This window comes from Podarcis filfolensis (genome assembly GCF_964270895.1).
Source record: "Podarcis filfolensis genome assembly, chromosome: 12".
Taxonomy (NCBI): Eukaryota; Metazoa; Chordata; class Lepidosauria; order Squamata; family Lacertidae; genus Podarcis; species Podarcis filfolensis.
In genome coordinates, this window is record NC_139614.1 from 40477780 (window position 1) to 40501206 (window position 23427).

The 23427-nt window shown below is 42.9% G+C and overlaps 1 protein-coding gene across 11 annotated transcripts in view; it reads right to left on the minus strand.

Moving 5' to 3' along the window:
- Positions 1 to 23427, minus strand: part of NRP1 (neuropilin 1) — a 139763-nt gene that overhangs the window by 47391 nt on the left and 68945 nt on the right. For all 11 annotated transcript variants that reach the window (XR_014540460.1, XM_083579409.1, XM_083579413.1 and 8 more), the window contains 3 exons: positions 20251 to 20478; positions 10412 to 10567; positions 8090 to 8256 (listed from right to left, as the gene is read on the minus strand). Coding sequence is in view for 10 of the 11 variants with exons in the window: in XM_083579409.1 (XP_083435535.1) it covers positions 8090 to 8256; positions 10412 to 10567; positions 20251 to 20478 (551 nt within the window). In the remaining variant the exon portion in view is untranslated. The remainder of the gene's footprint in view (positions 1 to 8089; positions 8257 to 10411; positions 10568 to 20250; positions 20479 to 23427) is intronic.

Consider the following 23427-nt stretch of genomic DNA (forward strand, 5'->3'; position numbering starts at 1 on the left):
CATGGTTTTAATTTTGAAAAGGAGGCATACAAATAAAACGACTGACTTACAAACCAAGTATGAATGAGGCTTTATGATAACAACTTTTGTGGTGACCCAGGAGTATGTCCAAATCTGCTTGTTTAATGCTTGTTTATTGAAAATAATTTCTATAAACACCAAAGATTTAGTGATACTCGCTTCTGAGTAAATGTATTTTGGAGGACTGGGTTGCACTTTCTATACCAGGGCTAGGGAACCATTGGGCCAAGGACAAATGTGGCCCTCTGGCCCTCTGTATTTGCCCCCCGCCCACCAGCATGTGGACCCTGGAAGGTTGTCCATGAATGAGTATGTCCTCCCTACCCCCGTTCTAGACTCTCAGTGCTGCACATTGGAGAGAGAACATGGTTTGCATGCAGAAGTTATCAGGTTAGATCCCTGGCATCTTCAGTTAAAAAAGAACTGGATAACAAGGAAAAGAGCCCTGACTGATAACTGCCAGTCATAGCTGACAATACTGAACTGGATGGACAATAAATTCTGAGCTGGAATAAGGCCCCTTCCTGGAAATAAATACCCTGATCTGTTGTTTTGCTCCTGAACAAGTAAATATGGAAAACCAGCTTCGTGATGTTATCCTCTCAACTGAACAGCCAGTGCCGCTTGTTATAATTTTCTGGAGTGGCATTATGAAATGTGAAATGACATGAGCTGAATAGATAACTTGTGTTCGTGAAAAGGAGAGAGAGGGGAGGAGGAAATGAATTGACAGTAACCTGGCTTTCATGTCAGTGCACTCCCTAACGATGAGTAAGCCTGACAATGACGACTGTGAACTTCTGCTCTCAGGCAGCCTTTCAAAGGCAAGGAAGAGCCAAAAGCAGAGCTGTTTCTAGGATTCATCTTATCACAAGCAGTTGTTGTATGATACACTTGGGTACTGTGAGTGCTCAAAAGAAGTGGGGGAGGGAAAGCAAGAAAAAAAGCCAGACACTGCAGGTTTCCTATGCACCCCCAGACTCTCACGCAAAGCATTTAGACCCCCCCCAGTAAAGCCAATCTGAGCAACTGCCTGAAAGAGGAATAAACTTTCTCAAACACACACACACACACACACACACACACACACACACACACACACACACTGTGTACCAGCCACACACATATATGAAAATATGTGTATATGCCTGGCATGAAGACAGAATATTGTACAGATGTTAATGTGGGATGCCATAAGATGAACTGCAATAATTTTTCAGCCTGCTGCTGGAATACTTCCCTTTTGCATCCATGTTATAACAGTTCCTCTCCACACAGCAGTCACAAAGTTATAAATATTGAAGGAATATGGATTGCTTAATCATCTGAAAGCGAAAAGGAAGGAGACTCCATTTGGAGGCATCTTTCGTTCAGAGGAAGTATTCTATACTAATAAATGCTTTAAACGCAATCAATATTTTTTTCCCTTGAACAAGGGGGAGAAATGCACAGCATTTTTTATGTTTTAATCAATGCAGACTGTTGGAGGAATTAATATTATCTAACCTATTTGTCTTGGTATATCTTTCAAGTCTTGAAAGTGGGGCGGGGGGGGGGGGGACAAAAGAAAGGGAAATTAGGTTCCTCCCAAGAAGCACTGTGAAGTTTCTGTCTCCAAATCAGCTATTTGACCTTTGGCAGAAGCATAGCCAAGAAGGCTACTGTCTGTAGAAGTTTTAATATTCACAGTTCATAAAGCAGCAGTCCTCCTTCTGACTGATGGCAGGTGTGAGTCACCAGAACACAGATGCCTCCTCTAACACCCCTAAGAGTAGCTGGGGGCTTAACGATGCATGATGTGTGTGACCTCAGTTGTTTGTTTTTAAAGCTCAAATTATGTATTTATTAGCTTTAAGCCTTGCCCTTACTCTCAAAGGAACCCAATACCATTAAAAAGCAGTTGCATGGAACTATAAACCTGTTCAGGGAAGTGGCACTGGGGTGAGGATCATAGAATTGTAGAGTTGGAAGAGACCACGAGAATCATCGAGTAACCCCCTGCAACGTAAGAGATCTTTTTGCCCAACGTGGGGCTCGAACCCACAGCCCTGAGATTAAGAGACTCACGTTCTACTGACTGAGCTACGTATCTGTTCAGGGAAGTGCTACTGCGGTGAGGATGTTCAGCCCCTTCTCACCATTCTGCTTCCCTGGCCTAACACACCTTCAGCAATTTGCTATTTGCCTCCTTGGGGCAGGGAACATACAGACACCTTACAAACACCTGTGTGCTTCCCTCAAATATCATGGATCTCCCAAGCTACATTTAGTTTGTCCAAGAGAGTCCTTTTCTTGAATCAGGCACTCATGCACTCAGTGTAGATAGTAAAGGCACGTGAAATAGTCTTCTGGCTAAGCTTCTCGGAGTTGGGGAATGGTCTTTCTCTGCAGACTTGCCAGTGCTAAACCTTGGACATCCTTTAGAAGTACTGGAAGACCTATTTATTTGGATTGGATTAGTTTACGGCATCTGAGGATAAGTCAGTCTCTGGACCTACGTGGATGTTGAAATTAACAACACTTAAAAAATTATAATAATATCCTCATGCTGATGTTGCTCCCAGCTGTGCCTCTGAACAGATGTCACAATTTTTTCATGTGAAATTTGACAAAGTATAACATGAAAATGAAAATGATCTGTATCTTGATACCCAGCATGTTTGCTATCTCTGTGTAAGATGCCTTGGGGGGGGGGGGATATACCTGAAGGGTGCAATTATAGGGCAATTCCCAGGGTACAAATCTGAAAGATGTGGTGATTTGTGTACACTGTACACAGAAGAGAGATTGCAATGGACATTTCTATTTGGAGAGACAAAAAACCAATGCTGATTTCATACACCCATAAGAATTTGACAACAGAACTAAGTCTTCTGTACTCTTGAGTGGGTTCCGTTCAGCGCTGCCTGCATCTAACTCAGGCTACATACACAAACTGTATATTCAAAGCACATCCCTTCAAAGAATCCTGGGAACTCTAGTTTGCCCATCACAGAGCTACAGTTCAAAGCACCTTTAATAAACAACAGTTCCCATGATACTTTTTTGGGTGGGGTGGATGTGCTTTAAGTCATAGAGTAGGCCCACTGAAATCAATGTACTTATGTTAGTCAAGTCTATCAATTTCAATGGGTCTACTCTGTGTATGGCTTAGCTGGACATAGCACCCAAGATCTCACAATTTGTTAAATCTCCCTGCTTATATAAACTCACTGCAAATGTCCTGGCAATATTTTTTCAGACTTTCTTCCTTCTTGTCTGCAGTAACAACTGTGGGTTAGAGAAGGCGCCTGGCTGGGATTTACTAAAGGCGGCAACACAGGACGACCCAAAACTCAAGAGATGTAAGGTGCTAATTGTGTTTACAAACACAGGTTTCACTCAAGGGCTTTTAACCATACTACAAAAGTTATTTAAGCGCAATGACTTCATGTGTGCTGCTTAAATGTAACTGTTGGTCCTAACTGTGGATGTTGAATGTACTCTGTAAAAATGCAATTACTGCTGCCAGGGCAGAAATCTGCCATCCGTTTAAAAGGAATGTACTGAAAGTGCAATCATAAAACCCTTGCATGTTATGGATTTGATTAAGATTTTACTCCCTTAGGATTCCCAATTGCACAATAACAGGAGTTCCTCAGATTTTAAATACCACAGACAGGAACAGATTTCACTAAAAACAGATGTGGAACCCTTGGGTTGGCGTTCTTACTAGTTTTGAGAGCTAAAACTATTAAAATTGATAGCTATTAGCATGTTTGCTGTTTAGGTTACCAAAATGGAAATACTACACTACCCCCCCCCCCCCATGAAAGGATATGTTAATGAGGGGAGCTCGGAAATATACTTCAACTTCTGTTCCTTTTTCTGGATTAAATTAAAACATTGTTGTGGAGCAGGGGGTGGTGGAATATCAATAATGCTATTTCACTATAAAAAAAGAATTGAAATAGAAGCAGAAGATTAAAAAAAAATCAAACAGGTTTTCATCAATAGAACAGCATTTATTGCATTAAGGAAGTAAATAACGCTGCTTTCGCATTTTGCGCCTAAAGGAAATGCCTCTTAGGGTCCTCCCTCCAAATGGGCCAACATGGTTACTTATGGCTTTTGGATGTAACAGAAACAAGATTTATTTTTGGTAGGCCCTTCACACATGCTATTCTGCATATCTTTAGTTCCCCTTCTTGGCACTGTTAAGATGGGAAACATATGCTGGATTCAGTCTGCTATGCTGCCAGTACACCACCCACACACAGGAAGATCCCAAGAGATCAGGGCCTTCTTTTTCATTCCCCCATGGCATGCCAATATGGGCACTCAGGTCAGTGTACACTTACTGCCAAGTAAACATGCTCTCCATGCGCCACATCCTGCCCCTTCCCTCAGTGCCCTGCTTTAAGGATCAATGCAACCTGCTGGTAATAAGCTGTCAGGGAACTGCCATCGGAGCCAGAGGCGGAGGCAAGGCTCCCAAGCGATGCTGGAGAAGGGCCCAGCAGGGAGAGAGGTAGCTCATCGGCTGGGGAAGGAAATCAGCGTAACACCAGGGATAAAGGGGGGCAGATGGGGGAATCGGCGAGGGGGCTCCAGGACTCCTCACCGGAGACCAGCGGGGAGAGCACGGGTCCTCCGATACCCACACCCACCCTGCGCAGAAGACTTCCGCGCAGGGAGAGTAGGCGGAGACTTGGCGTCAAAGAACTTTTGTGCTGGAAGAGGTTCAAGAAACGCCCACTGACGGATTCTGCTAGCAACTGAAACAGCCACGAAGTGAAGGGCTGTCCAGACAGAAAAGGTTTAACCAGGCAACCTAGCCAGGAGTGGCGGCAACTTACGCACGAGCAACCCCTATAACCATTACATAAGCATATGTGGTTTTTAGGTTTTTTTTGCTAAGGAGATTAGAACACAACCAACTGCCTCTATTTTTCTGCTCTTTCCACTTTTCGCTTCCCTAGTTGCTTCCAGAAGTCTACGTTTCATTTCTGCACCCACGAGAAGCGATTCTGCAGCTGCCGTTACCACCAGTATCACAGGAAGTCTGGGCTGTCTTTGACCATAGCTGAAACCATCCAACCAACTATGCTATCATTGGAGGAATGCTGCCTGGACAACCATGGACATAGTTATCAGATATGAATGGGATTCCTAGATACACATCTCTAGTGCCCATTTCTGACATCTAAGGCAGTTAGTGCATGCACAGGTGAATAATATCCTTGCCAGTGTGAGATAATTCTGTACTGGCAGAAGATAGATCACTATTGTTGTTTTTGTTGTTGTTGTTGCAGCAGCTGAGGACTCCCAAGGCAGTTAAGGAAATACAAGCACACCTTAAGAACAGCATCTAATATTTACAGGACTTTGATGCTCTTGTGTATATTTGCATCACTCACAATTGCACTCTAGGTACTATATTTTGCATTACCCAAGATACAGTATTACTGGTTTTGGCAGTACAAAGAAGAGACCTCAGGAACTTACTGCAGATTTTTGTAAGCCCCACTAAGTATTACACTCCCTTAATCTGCTGCTGGAGGTACTGGACTTGCTCAGCCTCGTAATAAGGCCACACTTGAAATACATTTCCATTCATTTTGTAATGAACTTTTTGCATATTTGCTACCTCCAGTCTTCTCTTCCTTGAGATTAACTTTCAAAATTATTTTCACTTTCCTGCTGCCATTGGTTGGGGTTTTTTTTTGCTGCTATGTGAACCTCTTGACTTCATCTAAATGCTTGCTTAGAGCAAGTTACAGGGAGAAATTACAACTTGCAAGTTAGATTTCTGGCTCTCTTTTACTAAATTGTGGAGCGGGGAATATGGAAGTGGGTTTTCTTTTAAAAAGAAGTGGGAATAAAAATATGGAATGCAATTTTTATGTTTGCTACACTTCTGTGAAGATAAGTGACAGCAATTAACGCCAACGTCGTTTGATTTATAGTCAAGGTTTGCTTAATTTCCCTGCTACTTATTCCTTGGGAGTTAGAATCAACTGATTTCTGTTTGCTACGGTGAAGTGTGATTAAGTTTATCATTTACAATTAACTGGTTTTCAGCAGCTCAGGATGTGCTGAGGCCTCATAAGCTGGACACCTGAGAGTCCCATTGTGTACCAAAGGATCAGGAATGAAAGATTTCCCCTGACTTTCTTCCCCTGGCTGATTACCACTCAACATGTTTTTAAGCTTTCTTGCAGACAGCAAACCTCAGAGGAAACACTGATGCGAACGCTCTTATTGATGGTTAATGATGCATTATTCTTATATGTCAGCTCGATATTTCCTATGGAAAACAATAAAAGCCCGAAGAATGCCCCAGTTATTTAAACTACTGGAAGCTTTCAATACTGCATTATTAATCTAACAAATGTGAACATTTCTCTCCTGGCTCCTGCTGTCATCAACTGCATTTAGACCACAATTAAAGAGGAAAGTGGAGATTCTAATTAAATAGTAGAGGGGGGAAATGTTCTGATATTTATGATAACTGAGTCTTTGAATTCTTAACAAACTCCCTTTTGTAAAACAAAAAATAACAATTGAACAACCCAGCAGCATTCATTGGGTTGAATTCTCTAATAAATAATTTTAATGTGGCCATAAATGATAGCGAAATGGTAGGTCTGGTTACACAACAGTACTAGAAAATTACTCAGGTAGAGAAGTGCTTACTGATCACTTGAACAAAATGGACCAAGCATAAAACGAATTATTTCAAAGGTGTAGGAGTGAGGTAAGGTGGTGAAGAGGAAGCGGAGGCACCAAATCTTGTAAATATCTCCTCTATCCCCCTCTGCAGAAATAAGAACACCAATTCCCATTCTGTGTGTGTGTGGTGGTGGTGAAACAAAAATATATGAATGAATATTTCTGCATTCATTTTTTAACAACAGCTGTATGGCACCGCATCAGAAACCGACTCTCAAAACCAGGATGGGTCATAAATATATTCAGATACAGCTTTGTACAATGCTACAAAGAACCTGCTCATTGGTGGAGAGGAATGGGGGAAAGAGTTAAGAAAATTCACACCCTGACACATGGTCCTGAACTGGGGCCAAAATGCGGCTTTCATCTCAGCATCTTAATCAGAATTCTCTGCATATGAGTAGAAATATGTTTTAATTTTTCTAAAAAGGTACATATGACATATGGTTCAATGGGTGAATACTGACAATTGCTTACCACAATGTACATGTAACCATTAGATAAATTGGTTTTCTGTACCATGCTGCCAAATGGAATGGGGAATATCACTGCACAACAGGCACACTTAAATATCCTTAACTTTATTTATTGCACATTGGCCCTTATATTTTCTATTCTGTGTTCAGGATTTCATACTCCTTCATTTCAGAGCTTTTTTTACACTTAACAAAGGCAATTGCAGTTTTTGCCTTATACTCTCTGGGTGGTTTTACTCAGGGTAGAGCCACTGAAATTAATAGTCCTAACTTAGTCATGTTCATTAGTTTCAATGGGTCTACTCTGTAGTAAAAGTTGAATACCACTCCCTGGTTCCACACTGTCTTAGTCTACCTATGGGTCTAATGTTCTGATGTACAGAAAACAATAGGCTTATCTCATTTTTACTTTAAATTTTGCGAAAGACACAGACCTCCCAAAGTGACATTCTCACTCATCTCCTCATGGCACCAAGTAGCTATTGAGTACTGTTCTTGTGAAAGCTACCACAGGCTGCTCAGCAGACCATTTCACTTTAAGTGCTTGTTAAACTAATATTGACTTTTCTGACGAAACCAAAACCTCTGTTATTTGTGCCCAGAAAAATGAAGAGGGGAAAAACCATGCAGGAAGTGAAAGAATGCATCTTCTTGACCTTTCCTTTCTCTCCCTCCACCTCATACCTAGCCTATTTGTAATAAACATCGAATGGGGGAGTTGAAATATTCATGCCCAGGACTCTGCGTTATGCAGGATTTTTTTTTCACTCTATACACTGGTGCATTTACCTTTAAAATGACTTTGCCTCTCCTGCTTTCTTTGAAACACCCCACCAGAGTTGTAATTTTTACAGATGTGGGTTGGTTGTCTTTCATACCTGTATCCATTCTCTGTTGGAATCTTCTCCAGGCGTCCACCCATTTTCAGGGTAATTTAATCTAGACCTTTCAGAAGACCAGTTGGTGCTATACTGGGAAGAGGCACTGATTTGGTCAGAATGTATTTCACCAGATTCCATACCAAGAGGTTCAGCACACTGGAAATCTGAAAATGACAATGCTGTCAGTAGCACATAAGGTTCACAAAATCCAAAATAGCTATGACAAGAAGCAGTGGCTGCAATCCATATCCCAATGAAGACAATGGCAAAGTAACGCTGAAGTTAACATCTCAGTATTTCACCCTTTCCTGCTTTGAAGGGGATGCCCAAGTACTGTGATGCGTGACTTTATCAAATGAGGCCATAGCAGTTCTTCTACTGCTGACAATTGTGGTCAAGTTTTTGAAAGCACCCAAACACAGTGGAAGGCACAAACCAATGCAAGAACTACTCATCTTGACTCTATGTGTCTAGCCTCCTTGGTTGTGTGTTTGTAGAAATATAGGGCTATAAAGATCAGAAATGATACATGAATACAAAGTCATGGGGGCCTTTGCTGGAATCTCTTCATGTTCTTTATGTCAGACTTATGTCATAAATCACTCTAATATTACAAAATTTCTGAAATGTTGGCAAGTTTTGAAATAACCAAGGTATATAACCATGGTAGCCCAGCATGTGCAATTTCCATTGCAAGAAAAAAGGGGTGAGAATCCTGAAAGAGAGGATAATGGACTAAATTACTCCACCTTTCTTTCAAAAAATTCAAGGTGGTGAACACATGCTGCTCCCCATTTAATCCTCACAACAACCAAATGAGGCATATTAGTGTTAGATATGGTGATTGGCCCAAGGGCACCCAGTAAGCTTGTGGCTTAAGCATGGATTTGAACCAGACCTCCTTGTCAAAAGTCTACTATGCTGCCTCCATATTTTACTTATACAGTAAACTTCAGCTTTAAAAGCTGTTGCTCTAGTCTTCACATACTCCCTTTACGTGGGATATAAAACAGGCCTGTCTGTATGATGAGCATTAAATTCAGACCAAAAAAATGCATTAAATGTTAACAAGAGATGTGGAATAAAATGTTTAAAAAATCAGAAAGCGGCCGTGATGTGACAGGGGTATGATTAGCCTTGTATCCCCTACAATTTTAATTCTATTTGAAGGTTTAAAAACACACCCATGACCAAAAATGAGATCTAGTCGATCAGCATTTTCCCTGAGGGAAACAATTCTGTGAAGTCAAACAGAAAAATTACAACTGGCTTTTAAGAGACATTATTAAGAGGCGTCAGACTTTGCTATGCTGCAGAATCTCCATTTGAAATGTTGAATTTTGTACAGATGTCGGCTATTGTTTTGATCAAAGACAATGCAAGATGCTCTGTAGATGAGGTATTAAAAGCTTGGATCTGCTGGGCAAGAGTCAAGAGTTCCTGCATAGTTTACTACTACATTTGTTCTTTATAATTGCATTTATATCCCACTTTTCCTCCAAGGAGCTCCATGTGGCATCAGTGGTTCTATCCTCTCTCCAGCTGATCTTTACAATAACTCTGCAAAACAGCTTAGCCTGAGAGACAGTGGCCAGCCCAAATGAGCTTCATGGCTGAGTCAAGGATTTGAACTCTGGTTTCCCAAGTCCTAGCCCAACTCACTAATCACTACATCACTCTAGCTCTGGGTGGGAATTCACCATCCCTGGATAGTCGACAGATTGTCAGATGCTGGAGCAGCTCCCCCTGTCACATCAACATTTCCTTCAATGGATTTTGACCCTCAGACCTCTGTTCTTGCCTTTGCAGAAATGAGGTGCCAAACACAGACTGCTATCCGCTTAGACAAAATGTTGTGTACAGTAAATTGGTATTTTATATCGTGGCTGTATACATGCGGTAGTTTAAACGCCATCCACACAACATTGTAGTCATCCAAGTAGCACCCTGCATCTCCCAACCATTTAACCAGGATTTTCCTGATACTCAGATAACGTAATAAGGAGCAGAATTTAAAAATTGCATGCTTTCCAGCTGTGGACATACTTCTAGACTTCTTGGTCTGGATGTTATTGTTTAGATCTACTCTACATTTCTACAGGGAAGGGAGAATGTCTCCACAACGTCGTGACTTTTTAGACAAATAAATTTGAGTGGAAATGTCTTCTCCTGCCCTTGGGTGGTTGCATTAAAAACAGATGCACAAAGGACTCTTATTTATCTAAGGCTTCTTTAAATATTTCATGCAGCACCCAGCAGGTGAGGAGACAGGACAGACAGTATTCAGCACACAACTCTGTAGGATGGATAAACACTGACCTTCCGACACACTGTTCTGCAGGACAGTGTAGTTTGCAGAGAATCCTTCTTTTGCTATTGCGCTGTCGGTGTAGAAAACCATGGAAAGAATGCCGGTTGAAGAGCGGACACGGCCGGGTGTGTTTTGCCCACAGTATCGGCCTATGTGAGGACCAACTGAAAGTAAACAAGAGCACAACGGTGAAGTCTCCACAACAATAGAAGATGGCATTTTATGCACACCCGAAGAGAGGCCTCACAGAAAATAGGAAACGCTTGCCCCCCTCCAGATGTTGTTATTGTGCATTCATGATGATTTCTGCTTGTGATGCTTCTGGAGCAATCATATGTGATCCTGCATTCAAAACTGTTTGTGCCTGAAGACACATACCACCCAACACCAGAATGAGGCAAATTGGGACATGACCTTGATGGAGGCTGTGCCCCCCATCTTACTTTGGCCTTGCCCCTGCCCCCTCTCAGCTCCCTCCCTCCCTTGTACCTTCACCCTCCTCCTCGGCCACTGCAGCCACCACTAGTGTACTTTGAGAAGCCAGTACTGGGGCAGCTTCTGTAAATCTTGGATTCCCCACTTAAAACGGGACAGTTGCAAGGTATGCAAACATTTTTTGGGGTGTGTGTGTGTTATACTGATTCATTTCCCATCAGTGCATGCCCTGCAGCTTCCTGCCGAAACCCTGTAACATTTTATACCACAAATGTTTGGAAGCACCTCAAAACAACTAATAAAGCCATATCAGCCCTTCACTAATGCACTGTTACTGTGTCAAGAACATGTTGCAGAATATATCCACAATGATACACCAGCTATTAACCAAAACAAATTATAGTTCCATGCTACCAACAAACCCTCGCTCCTACAGTATTTACTTATTTATAAAAAATATTTACAGACTGCAATATATATCAGAATGGTGCACAAGAATACCTATGTAAAATAAAAGCCACATAAAAATTTGTGACCGTCAGCTGTTATGGAAATTCTCTTAATTGACTGCATAAGTTTGGGGATCTGGAAATGATTTCAGCAGGCATTTAAAGGTTAAAACAGAAGGCACCAACCCACAGTATGGGGGAAGGGACATAGCTCAGTGGTGGAGCATCTGCTTTGCATGCAGAAGGTCCCAAGTTCAATACCCAGCATCTCCAGGTAGGACTGGGAGAGAACCCGGTCAGAAACCCTGGAGAGCTGCTTCTAATCAACATAGACATTACTGAGCTAGAGGGATCAATGGCCTGACTCAGTATAAGACAGCATCCTATACTCCAGTACAAAAATCCAGTGGAAAATGGCAACATACATTTATAGGGGAAATATTTTTATGATTGCGATTGTTAGTAACGAGGCACACAGTTACAAGCACAAAGGAACCTTTGCCAACAAAACAAAGGGGTCCAGCTGGTCCAGCCTGCACTACTAGTTCCGTGAAATAAAGCTCACCATCCGTACAAGAGAAATGAGAACACAGTCAAGACTCAGTGAACAAGGCAATGGGAAGGAAGGGTGAATTGCACTGAAACAAACAGAAACTCAGGCGTACACAGGACATAAACACAGATTGAACAGAAGGGCAACCTCTTAAATTGGATCACAAGAATGCATTGAATGTAACCTTGCAGTAAAGCAACATCAGAACATTATGGTTGCATGCATATGGTAAAGTAGCACCACAGCTTCAATATAAACACTAATTAGTGACACGGCAAATGAAAACGTTGCAAACTGTCATTTCCCATGTCACTAATCAGTGCTTATATATACCGTATTTTTCGCTCGATAACACGCACCTGACCATAACACGCACATAGTTTTTAGAGGAGGAAAACAAGAAAAAAAAATTCTGAATGAAACAGTGGATGTATCATTTTTGTGCTTCATGCTGCGGCCACAGACATGTGATTTGACGGTGAGTTTGGGGTAGCCCAATGCAAAGATCCTGAGGATCCATGTGGATCCGTGCTTTGTAACCATGTTTTTGCACCATTGCAGCCCTGTTTTTGCATCAGATCATTGCTATGTGATCTGATGGTGAATTTGGGGTGACTCAATGCAAAGATCCTGAGGATCCATGTGGATCCGTGATTGGAACCACGTTTTAAGTAGGGAGGGAAGGAAAAACATAGAAGCGACAAGGAGAGGGGTGTGCAGAGAAGCAGCTGGCTAAGAATGCAGGAGAGGGGTTTTACCGGAGGGAGGAAAGGAAGGCAAAAGTCCCCCCCCCAAGCCAGCCAGCTCTCTCTCTCTCTCCCCCCCCCCCCAACCTGCATGTTGCCTTCGAGTCCCAGACGCACGGAGAGGAGCTTTCCACTCTGCTTGCCTGGAGGGGAGGGGTTTTCTCTGCTCTTTGTTCCGTTTGAGCAAACACAGTAAGGAAACAGAAGCGGGTGGGCAGTAAGACCCTGAGGCAGAATGCAGGAAAGCAGCAACTTCCTCCTTTCCTCCACTCGCGCTTGTCAGCTCCAGGGACCACACATTCGCTCGATAACACGCACAGACATTTCCCCTTACTTTTTAGGAGAAAAAATCTGCGTGTAATAGAGGGAAAAATACGGTAATGATGTGATATCTTTATATGGTATGCAACCTCCTTGTTTGCTTTGGTGTGTCTAGGTGACATCTTGATGCCAGTTTATCACACTGGTATGTTGCATACATTCTGGTTTCAAGAGGTTGCCCTTCTGTTATTCTGCTTGTGTTTACAACAGTGAATTGCTGGCTGTGCCTCTGCAGGATATGGTATACTTGAGCATCTATGCTCATTCATTAGTATGTTCACAGGGCAAGCTGTCATGGATTGTTCAGTAAATTCAGAGAAATGCCTAAGTGATTACAATGGCCCAGTAATCAATGGCTCCCTCCTTCCCTTGCACTGTCCATTCCTATTTGTGCTTTCAACAGCTTCCAGCTTGAAGCATTCCCCCTCTGCTCATATTGTGGCCTGTGCCACCAAGAAAATAATTCACTTTGAGTATGAAATATTTCCTTTCCATTATGGTAATATCCCTCAGAGGCATTCACCAAAGATATATGCCAGTGAAATCACCTCTGGAAGTTTAAGAACAACAAATCTTTTGCTAGTAAAATAAAAATAAAAATCTATAACCAGATTGGCTGAACTTTCTAAGCCTAAGAGCCTCTTACCACAATTTCCATATGGCTGAGAGCCAAAAAGCACAGATTCTGTTCCTTCCCAGGCATTTGCTTCTCTGCTCGCAAGAACAAAATCAGCACTCATTGCCTCTTCTCCTGCAGTAGCTTTCCCCATAAGTCCTCAAGTCCTACCACAGCTTCTGTACAAGCTGTTCCAGTCGTGCTTTTCATAGTGCCCTCACATCCACCCTTCTCTCCCTGCTTCACCTCCTTCAGCCAAAGTGTTTCTGCTTACCCTTTTCTCTCAATTCCATGGGCTCCCTGCAAGTTTCAAATACCACTGAAAACAGTGGGTGGCCAGCATTTAAACACACCACATATTCAAAACACATGGCTTGCCCCAGAGAATACTGTGAACTGCAGTCTCCTGCTCAAAGATGTATAGTTCTCAGTACCCTTAACAAACGATTGTTCCCAGGATTCGTGTGCTTTAAAAGTATGGTGCACAGACAGCATTATTCTATGTCAAGTTTCCCAGCCTGGTACTCTACTGATGCAACTCCCATCATGTATGATCCTTGACCGTGCTGGCCAGACCTGATGGGAATTGCAACCCAAAATATCTGGAGGGCACCAGTTTGAATAAAGCTACTATATGTGATTCCTCTCTGTTGCATACTAATGGTAACTCTTTATCTCCAAGACAGAAACTCCTCCAGGGTATGTAGGTATGGTTACGAAACTCTACATGCAATAAGGTGAGATCCCCATAAGAAAACTGCTAGGACATAGAAAAGGCAATAGATTTAGTGGCTGTTAATAAAAAAAAAAGGTGTAGGACTCCTGACAGTTAAGTCCAATCGCAGACGACTCTGGGGTTGCGGAGTTCATCTCGCTTTACGGACCGAGGGAGCCAGCATTTGTCCACAGACAGTTTTTCCAGGTCATGTGGCCAGCATGACTAAGCCGCTTCCAGCACAACAGAACACCGAAACCAGAGCAGCGCACGGAAACCCTGTTTGCCTTTGCGCCGGAGTGGTACCTATTTATCTACTTGTACTTTTTGGCATGCTTTCGAACTGTTAGGTTGGCAGGAGCTGGGACTGAGCAACGGGAGCTCACCCTGTCGTGGGGATTCGAACCGCCGACCTTCAGATCGGCAAGCCCAAGAGGCTCAGTGGTTTAGACCTCAGCGGCACCCACATCCCACTTAGTGGCTGTTAGTGTATGTGAAGAAGCGATGAGGAAAAAGATGAATAGCAAGACAGAGCCAACAGTTTAACCATGAGTGATAAGCAGATTCAAACAGACTTAATAGTCTGTTTAAAATTTGGCAATGCCCACATGTGTGCACAGCAGTTTCTAAGCACTGAGCTATGGCACCGAGGCAGACTGCTGCTGCTGTTACACTGGTCTGTGATGGCCCAGAAATAAAAGGCATGTCCAGAACTTACACCGATAGCCTCTGCACTGATTTTGCATGTTTTGTTTTTGTTTACTTTTTAATTAAGTTTACTAGGGCCTATGATGTTTGTCGTACGATGCCCATACGTAACAGAAAGGTTTGGAGAAGCAAGGAAGGGAGGCTGCTTTGTAATTTAGGGAGGTGTATGGCACTGTGACGCAGCTTAACATGCACCACCCCAAGGCACTGCAAGTGTCTGGCAACTTTTGATGGAGCCATGGAAGTCTCTTCATTTGTGGCTCCTGCTTCTTTAATCTCCCACGAAAAGGACTCTGGGGCTTTGTATGTTTTATCTTGAATCTGACTAGTCAGCATCTGGCCTTTTCCTCTCATTGTTCCCCCTCCTTCTGTCCAATGGGCAAACATCTGTGACTTTGCTCCTTTTCCATTAGGCCCTTTGATCACTGCAGCCATTGACCTTAATGAGGAGGAGAAACGAAGCCACTATAATTCCATACCCTGGTACTTATTCTGAGCCACCCTCTTCACCCCCACCCCATTTCCTGCAAGGATGCTTCCTTTGAAATAGCAAACAGAAGGGAACTTGTTTCAAAGCAGATTCACACTTTTAAGATTCAGCGTGACTCATGGGTTCATACTTTCTTTAAGACACATACATGGTAATTTAAAATTTTATTTGTTTGAATACTGCCACTAGATATCATGGCTGTGGGCTCGTCATCTAGCTGTGTAAATACAGCAGCCAAAAGCTTTGCAGACTATGATATAAAGGGGTATTGAATTTTCTTACACAACATGTAAGACTTTGCCTACTGAGTTAATGCAATATTGATCTGACCTGAACTGGATAAAATGGAGGTTTTTAGTCTTCCTGTATAAATACAGAGCATTCTTAAACATCTCTCTCTCTCTCTCTCTCTTTCTCTCTCTTTTCCAATTTCAAGCTTTCAAACTGGCGAATGACAATAAATTACTTAATAATGTGCAAAAGGCGACCACACTAAATGGTTCACTGTGGAGAAAACATCTTGACCAATAATTCATGAGATTATATCACTACCTGCTTAGCTAGAATGTGTCAGTCTTTCTTGAAGGCTCCTATTAATCTTTCCTTGCCTTGTAATTTGTGAGCGAAGGGTCAAATGGATTCCAGCACAACAAATCTACTTGTAGCTGTTTAAATTGGAACTATAGAGTGTCTGGGACCCATTTGAAGCTGCTATTAGAAATTATTTTATTTTGAGATGTTTGGTCCTATTCTGGTAGCATCAGTCCTGGAGCTGTGTGTTTATGAGATTCTGAACTTTCATGTATGGAAATGTAAAGTGAAAATGTCATTTGTTCATTATTATTAATTTGATCTAAGATATTATCATCATGCCAAGAACAATTACACTGCATAAAAACAGATGGTTTGCAATTTTTCAACATTTTGATTGAGAGAATGTGTTAGCTAGCCACCTTTAGTGAACGTGAAAAGCAGAGTGCAATGCGATTAAAGCTCCACTGACTTAAATGGGCAATTAGACACATACTTATCAGTGGAGTTTAGACTTTCTTATGGCAGGGGTGGAGAACTCCTGTGCCCTGTAGATGTTGCTGTGTTACAACTTCCATTATCCTGACCAAGGCTATACTGACTGAAGTTGATGGGAGTTGGGAGTCCAGCATGTTCTAAATCCAAGTCGTATGGACTAATTGCACCAATGCAAACATGCAGTTCTGCATTAGCAAAGGCCGTCCATTTCCCTCCAAGAGCAAAAAAGCACCCCATATGGCAGGGAAGCCCTTATGCGAGTAAGAATAATATAAAGAACTCCTTCATGAGCAGGGCTTTGGAGAACATCCATGCTGTTCCAAAGTTGAAGCAGCGGGAATATTTTCAGAGCAATCTTATATGTGTCCACTGCTGAGTTTAACTGAGCTTACTCCTAGCTAAGTGTGTATAGGATTGCAGGATCCCAGCACCCTACTTGACATGGATCAGCTAGAGCCAGTGTGGCAGATGGTCAACCAGAAAAAGCTTCAGGATCCCTACACATACAAGATCCCTCTCCTTTCAGGAGCAGGGAGCTAGGAACACAGCAGTGAGAGAGTTATGCAGAGCCAGCAATGTAGATACATGTAGCCCAAGTGTCCTGTGTCTGCTCCGATGTTAAAATGGTGGATGGCTACGCCACAAATATCCCCCCTTTCAAACTCAAGCCTCTGCTTTAGGTTCTGAGGGAGTGGCCATGTGATCCATTAAGAAGAGCCACCAAAGATCAAGATCCTATGATTCTATTCCCCTTTCTGTGGTGCATGTGATGGAATGTTTTCTCCTATAATTTTGTTTCTGCCATTGATATTGAAATCAGTCCCAAGGCCATCCTTAGACATTTTATTGACTGAGCTCCACTCCCCCCACAACAATCCCAAGATATTTCTCTGTCTGAGCACCCCCCCCAAAAAATACATGCACAGAAGCTGGTTGGATCAGCAGTTGAATCTTCAACACTGGTGATGGGATGGCATCCTCCACCACAATGGAGACAGCAGACTACATTAAGGGGGGGGGCACAAAAGGCTGTGGGGTTACAAAGGGGAATGGGGGAAATTCAAGAGGAAAAGGTGAGGGCTGCTGTTGTGCTCCAAAATCTGCCCCCTTAGGCAGTTGCTTCACTCTTCCCAATGGTTGGGTCAGCCCTGAAAGCAGAGGCTTGTCTCTGCCGGGTAAGTCTGAGTCCTCCAGCAATTGTCAACATTGCCTCCTTTCTCTGTGAGATGGGCCATTTTCCAGGACCGCTGACACAGTCCTGGTGACAAAACTGGAATACAGTAGTCATGCCTTGCCCAATTGCTTTAATCTCAGCAACCATCTCCTGTTGTCAGTGCACATCACACACTTTCTCCACCAGCACCATTTTGACAGGAAGAATGTGTTCCACTTCATGTCTTTTAATACAAAATATTAAATAATGACTAATGTTACAAGCTGACATTTCATATACCTACACATGCTAAATCATGCACATTTTCAGAGCACTCCCCTTCTGGGAGAGAGATGCCAGCTAAGTAAGTAGTTATAGAAATATATGTTTTAAATGTCACAATCCTGATTTCTATAGTTTAAACAAAACACAGTTTTAATCCAAAGATACATTGGGATGATTATAATACTTGCTCATAATGATTCCAATTCATTCATTTTCTAGAACCAGAAAATTACTACTTCAGCGGCAATAACTTTGACACTAATCTCTTTGAAAATATTTCAAATAATTTGGCTGATTGGTCTTTTTCTCCACATATCATCTGAAATTGAAATTTCCACCGGAGTGCTTTTTGCTGTTTTTAAAAAAACCCTATTATTACATTTCAAGGCACAGTTATAATACTGCCTTGAATTGCCACGAGACTGTTCTAATGGACAGGTTAAATACTAGAAAGACCTTCAGTCATTATTTTGCTTCCTCCATTACTCCCCCTTCAGGAGTAATCATCCCCCATTTGTGTAGGATCATGTTGGAGACAGCAGGACCAAGTATGCTAAGCACCACCTTCTCTGTCTCATGCATGAGTTCAAGGTAGAATTTTGCAACCAGGAAGACTTCATGACTTCAGGAGCCTCCATGCTTCAGAAGTTCCCCCTCCAACTTGGGGAGGGGAATGAGAACGGCAATACATCTTAAAACAGCAGTCACCATGTCCCTGCCACCGTCAGGGGTGACAGTGGCTTCCTCCAGTAAAAAGAGCAGCTATGGCCAGTCAAGGCAGTGTGCTAAGTGAAACCGCTAGCTCCTGTGGCATGGTGAAGAGAGGGTGGAAGGGAGGTCCCTCTCTGACCTGGAAGCACTGCAGCCAGCATGTCAGGGGATTGCCATCGGAACAGGGAAGGGAGGCAGAGGGGCAGTTGGGATACAGGGAATCTCCGAAAATCTTGAGAAGCAGTTCCTCTTCCTGCGGTGGGGAAAGCCACGCCTCCAGTGGGGAAGAGGGGAAGGGACCAGAGAATGCTGCTGGGAGTCTCAGCACCGCTCCTGGCCAAGCCGGCCAGGAGGGAAGCACGCCTCTTCCGTCGCCCACCTTGCGCAGAGGTGTAAAACGCAAAGAAGGAAGGAAAAGGCTGGGGGTGACTAAGCTCTTATGTTGGGGGAGGACCCGGAAATGACCACTCCCAGATTCTGCTAGCGATTGAGGGAGACATGAACTTGTGGTTCTGCACTGTAAATAGTTTTGCACCAAAATAAAACCTGTAAAAGACAGGTTGGAGTCCTGACTGGTTACTCACGAGCAACCACCACTACCATCTGACACAGCATGTGAATGGTGAACATGGGTTCAAGTTGCCTTGGCCAGGCTTTGCCTGACTCCATTGCTCAAATAATTTGCATGTTGCCTCAGCTGGCTGCCTCATTCTGGGCAAAGCTTAGAACAACTGTAAGACCCGTAGTGGGTGCCTCACGATTTTCAGTTTCTGCTGTCACTTTTTCTGCACAGGGATTTTATTTGAAGTTAGGGAATGGGACAACCAAAATATTTTTCTCTTCCGCTGTTCATTGCCACATGAGCACAAAAAGTTTGAAGAAGTTATCAAGGGCAGTTTGCTTGCACATCACTGCATGTATGACTCCCTTGGCTTAGGGACTTCCTAAGAGGAAGTGCTCAACCTAAGAAAACCATAACTTTAAACTCCACTGAACTTGTAATAGCTGCAGCAAACCACAGGATAATGCCATAAAAACCCTTACATCCTCTCTCCATTAGTGCTAACAACATACAAACTAATTCTCTAGAGCTTGCATCAGCAAGAGATTACCGTAAACGAACCAACTGCAGCTTTGCTGAAATCAAAGGGAGATATAACGTGTGTGTGTGTGTGTGTGGTGTGTGTGTGTGTGTGTGTGTATATATATATATATATATATATATATATATATATATATATATATCAGTGTGTCATTTGGCACAAGGGCAATTTCTAGAGCAGAAAAAGCATGCTATCAAAAACGCAGGGCTGTCACTGGAAATGGTGGCTCTGTGTTAATTCATTTCCCCCTCCATAATGTGTAGTTCAATGGACCTCCTGTTCTAATGTCATCATGCTGTGTGTTTTTTCAGTTCCGTGTCACTGACTACTGCTGGTGGGAACAGGGAAATGTTCAATATAATGACATCAAGATACAAGGTATGTCATATGATGGAGGGTGTGGGAACTCTATATGGGATAGCTGTTTTGGGTGGCAAGGTATGTGATAGATGTTAGAAGTCAACATGCCTTCTATAGCACGCTGTGGGATTACAACCCTGCGGCAGGCAGCTCATTTTAGATACGTATCTTACCTTCAGGGAATCCATCCCAGATTTCTAAGCGGTCATAGCGGCAGAACACTCCTGCTGGAGGATTCGAATCTGGTTCCAGTTCAAAGCTTTCAAATTCCAATATAATCTCTGACATCTTTGGTGCAAATACAATATAAGTGCATTCAAGGCTATTGGGATATTTCTCAGGGAATCCTGGTGATTTGATCACCCCACTCATAGACGTGAAGTTTCTGGAGCATTCTGGTCCTGCAGAACAAAAGAAACAAATATAAACACAACATGCTGACTTTGTGCTATTCTGGTTCACTAGAAAACAAATTAGACCATTTTATCTTTCTAAACAGCAGAGTGGCTTTTCGGTGAAACACCTCACTTTAATCACCATATTAATCATCCAGCAAACTTGTTCCTGTTATTGATAATTGGTATTAAAATGTAATTCACATTTATTGCATGAACTCCAATTTTCAATTTGTAGCAGGGTGATAATGGGAAAAAAGAAAAAGAAAACTTGTGCCAGCTCCAAAGAAAGGGGTGTGTGTGTGAAAATTATGACAAAGTCATGTGGGAACAATGAAAGTGTAAGCTGCTGAAATCTCGACAGCCCTAGGGAAATAATTATAGCCCCTTCAAGCTTAAATCTTAAGGCTGACAGCCTTTTATTGGTAAAATAGAAAATTTTGCAAGAGGAGGGGAGTGGATTCGGTAGATGGAGCAGAGGTTTCAGATTCCTAGAGCAGTGACTCAGTAACTCTGCCAGATGTGACCTATGCCTCCTTGACAAACTAGATGTGAAAGGTAATTCGTACTCGTACCAAGGGTGACTTGACTCATTCTGAGCGGTGTTGACACAGGTGCACCAGTAAAGTGTTGCTGTTAGTGAACGCATGATAAACTGTGTGATTACAGGTCGTGTTGCTGGAATCCAACTAATATCAATGTTGACATCCTAACCTTACCCATAACATCAGCCGTGGTGTTAGCCTTTAGTGTGCTCCACAAAATACCCTCATACAGCAACACTGGGTACTGCCCACATAGCTCATCCTGCTGCTTTTATACCAGAGAATTCTCAGTCTCACAAAACTTTATCCTACTCCCAGCTCTTTCACATTAGCTTGATTTAAATTCCATTTTAGAAAATCACTTCTCAGAAAGTATAAACGGCGTTTCTGTGTGCTCTGGCTTCTGCCACGGTGTTCCATGGTGGCAGAAGCAGCTTAGTCATGCTGGCCACACGACCTGGAAAGCTGTCTGCGAACAAACGCCGGCTCCCTCAGCCTGAAGCGAAATGAGCGCCACAACCCCATAGCCGCCTTTGACTGGACTTAACCACCCAGGGGTCATTTACCTTTTTACCTATGTACCTTATCTTCACCTTGATGGCGTAAAGTGAAAATAAAAATCCATGCAGGATCACACCAACATCCATCTTCATCTGCATCCTTTCCCCAAGAGCATCAAGCCAGATACAACTGGGTCATGAGCAGGCCTTGGTAGTGAAGCTGAGAGACATGGACTTGCAAAAGTCCACATAGTGAGCTCCTAAAATGAGCAGCTCCACCTACTCCCAAATCCAAAACCCTGCCCACCTTATCATGCTAGGTAACCTGTACTGATTTATGTGATGTGTGAATTGAGCACGGTTGCAATGGGGAGGCATCATTCCATTGGCCCATGTAATACTGGCCCATGGGGAAATTCCCCATTTCCCACGGGATTCTCTTGCATTCCTTTTGGCCCTCCCAGCACCAACTTTAAAAACACTTCATTGTTAGATGTGGTGTTTCATTTCCCAGTGTGAAGAGTATCCAGTGGGAATGAGGCAAAACTTTTATGTGCTCCTCAGGACCCGCACGAGAACATAAGAACACAGGAAGCTGGCTTAGGCAGAGTATGACCATGGGTCCATCTAACTCAGATTGGCAGTGGCTCTCTGGAATTTCAGACAAGGTTCTCTCCCAATTCTACCTGGGGATTGAACTTCTACAGGCAAGACAGATGCTCTGGAGTTGAGCCATGGCTCTTCTCTTGGCTTCTCAGCTCTACCACCTGACATTCCTTTGCTTGGAGACGCTAGGAATTGGAGATGTCAACACCAACACTGTTAACTTCTGTACACAAAGCATGTGCTGGAACTATGACATCATCCATCCTTTCAATATTAGGTCAGGTCTGTGGAGCCTACAATTGAGGCCGGAACCAGTGGGCCTATTAAAGAGATGTATACGTACACTGAAATCTTAACAAATTTGTGATAATAAATCTCCAGTATAGGTCCACATAAGGAGATTGTATCCTCTTTGGAAATGATGGCAGGAAGCACAGAGAATATTTAGAAAATATCCAGCCTTCCAATACATGCAGTTTCCCAAGAGAAGACTAGTCTGTTAGATGCATATGTATATAAATAATGGCACACTGTAGGAAATGGATTCCTTCTGAAATGATATAAACCACGCTACCTCTTGCTGCTTTGGCTACCATCCAGGCAGAGCGGACGTTCAGGAGCCAATTGAGAAGAATGTGATCTCAGTTCTGAAACAGCACCTGAAGTGCACGATATGGCAAATCCAGGTCCTAGCAAAATGGTGCGTTCTGGCAAAAATGAATCATTGCAGGCTCTCTGGTCAAATTCTAATTTGGGAGGTCATACTACAAATGAACTGAATTATAGGTAAAGGCCTAATCTAGCCCTTCCCCTAAATGAGAGATTGGGGACATACAGTGCTTTTGTAAAAGCAGCTCTCCAAATATGAGAGGGTCGCTGATGGATAAGGATAGTTGTTAGTACTAGAGATGTCCTATGTACAGAGTGGTGAATTGAAGAAGAGCAGGGAAGGATGTCGCGAGGAAGTAATTGTGTCGTAAGTATTCATCTTTTCTAGCTAGTGTAAAAACTCAGGCTACCTCTGTAAAACAGGACTGAACCAAAAGAGGAAGTATGTGTGATACCTTTCATAAGTGAAATGCAACAGCCTTTTTGATATTTTTCTTTTCTTTTCTGGAGGATAGGAAGAGATGATGTTGAGGCAGGAAGGGATGGAAAGCAGGATGGTCTATGAGACTTGGAATGGCATAAAGTCAGACCTGAGCTCCTCCCTGCTTCTCCTGCACTATGCAGCTGCCACCTCCATGGTGGCGCTGTGGGTAAAACCTCAGTGCCTAGGGCTTGCCGATCGTATGGTCGGTGGT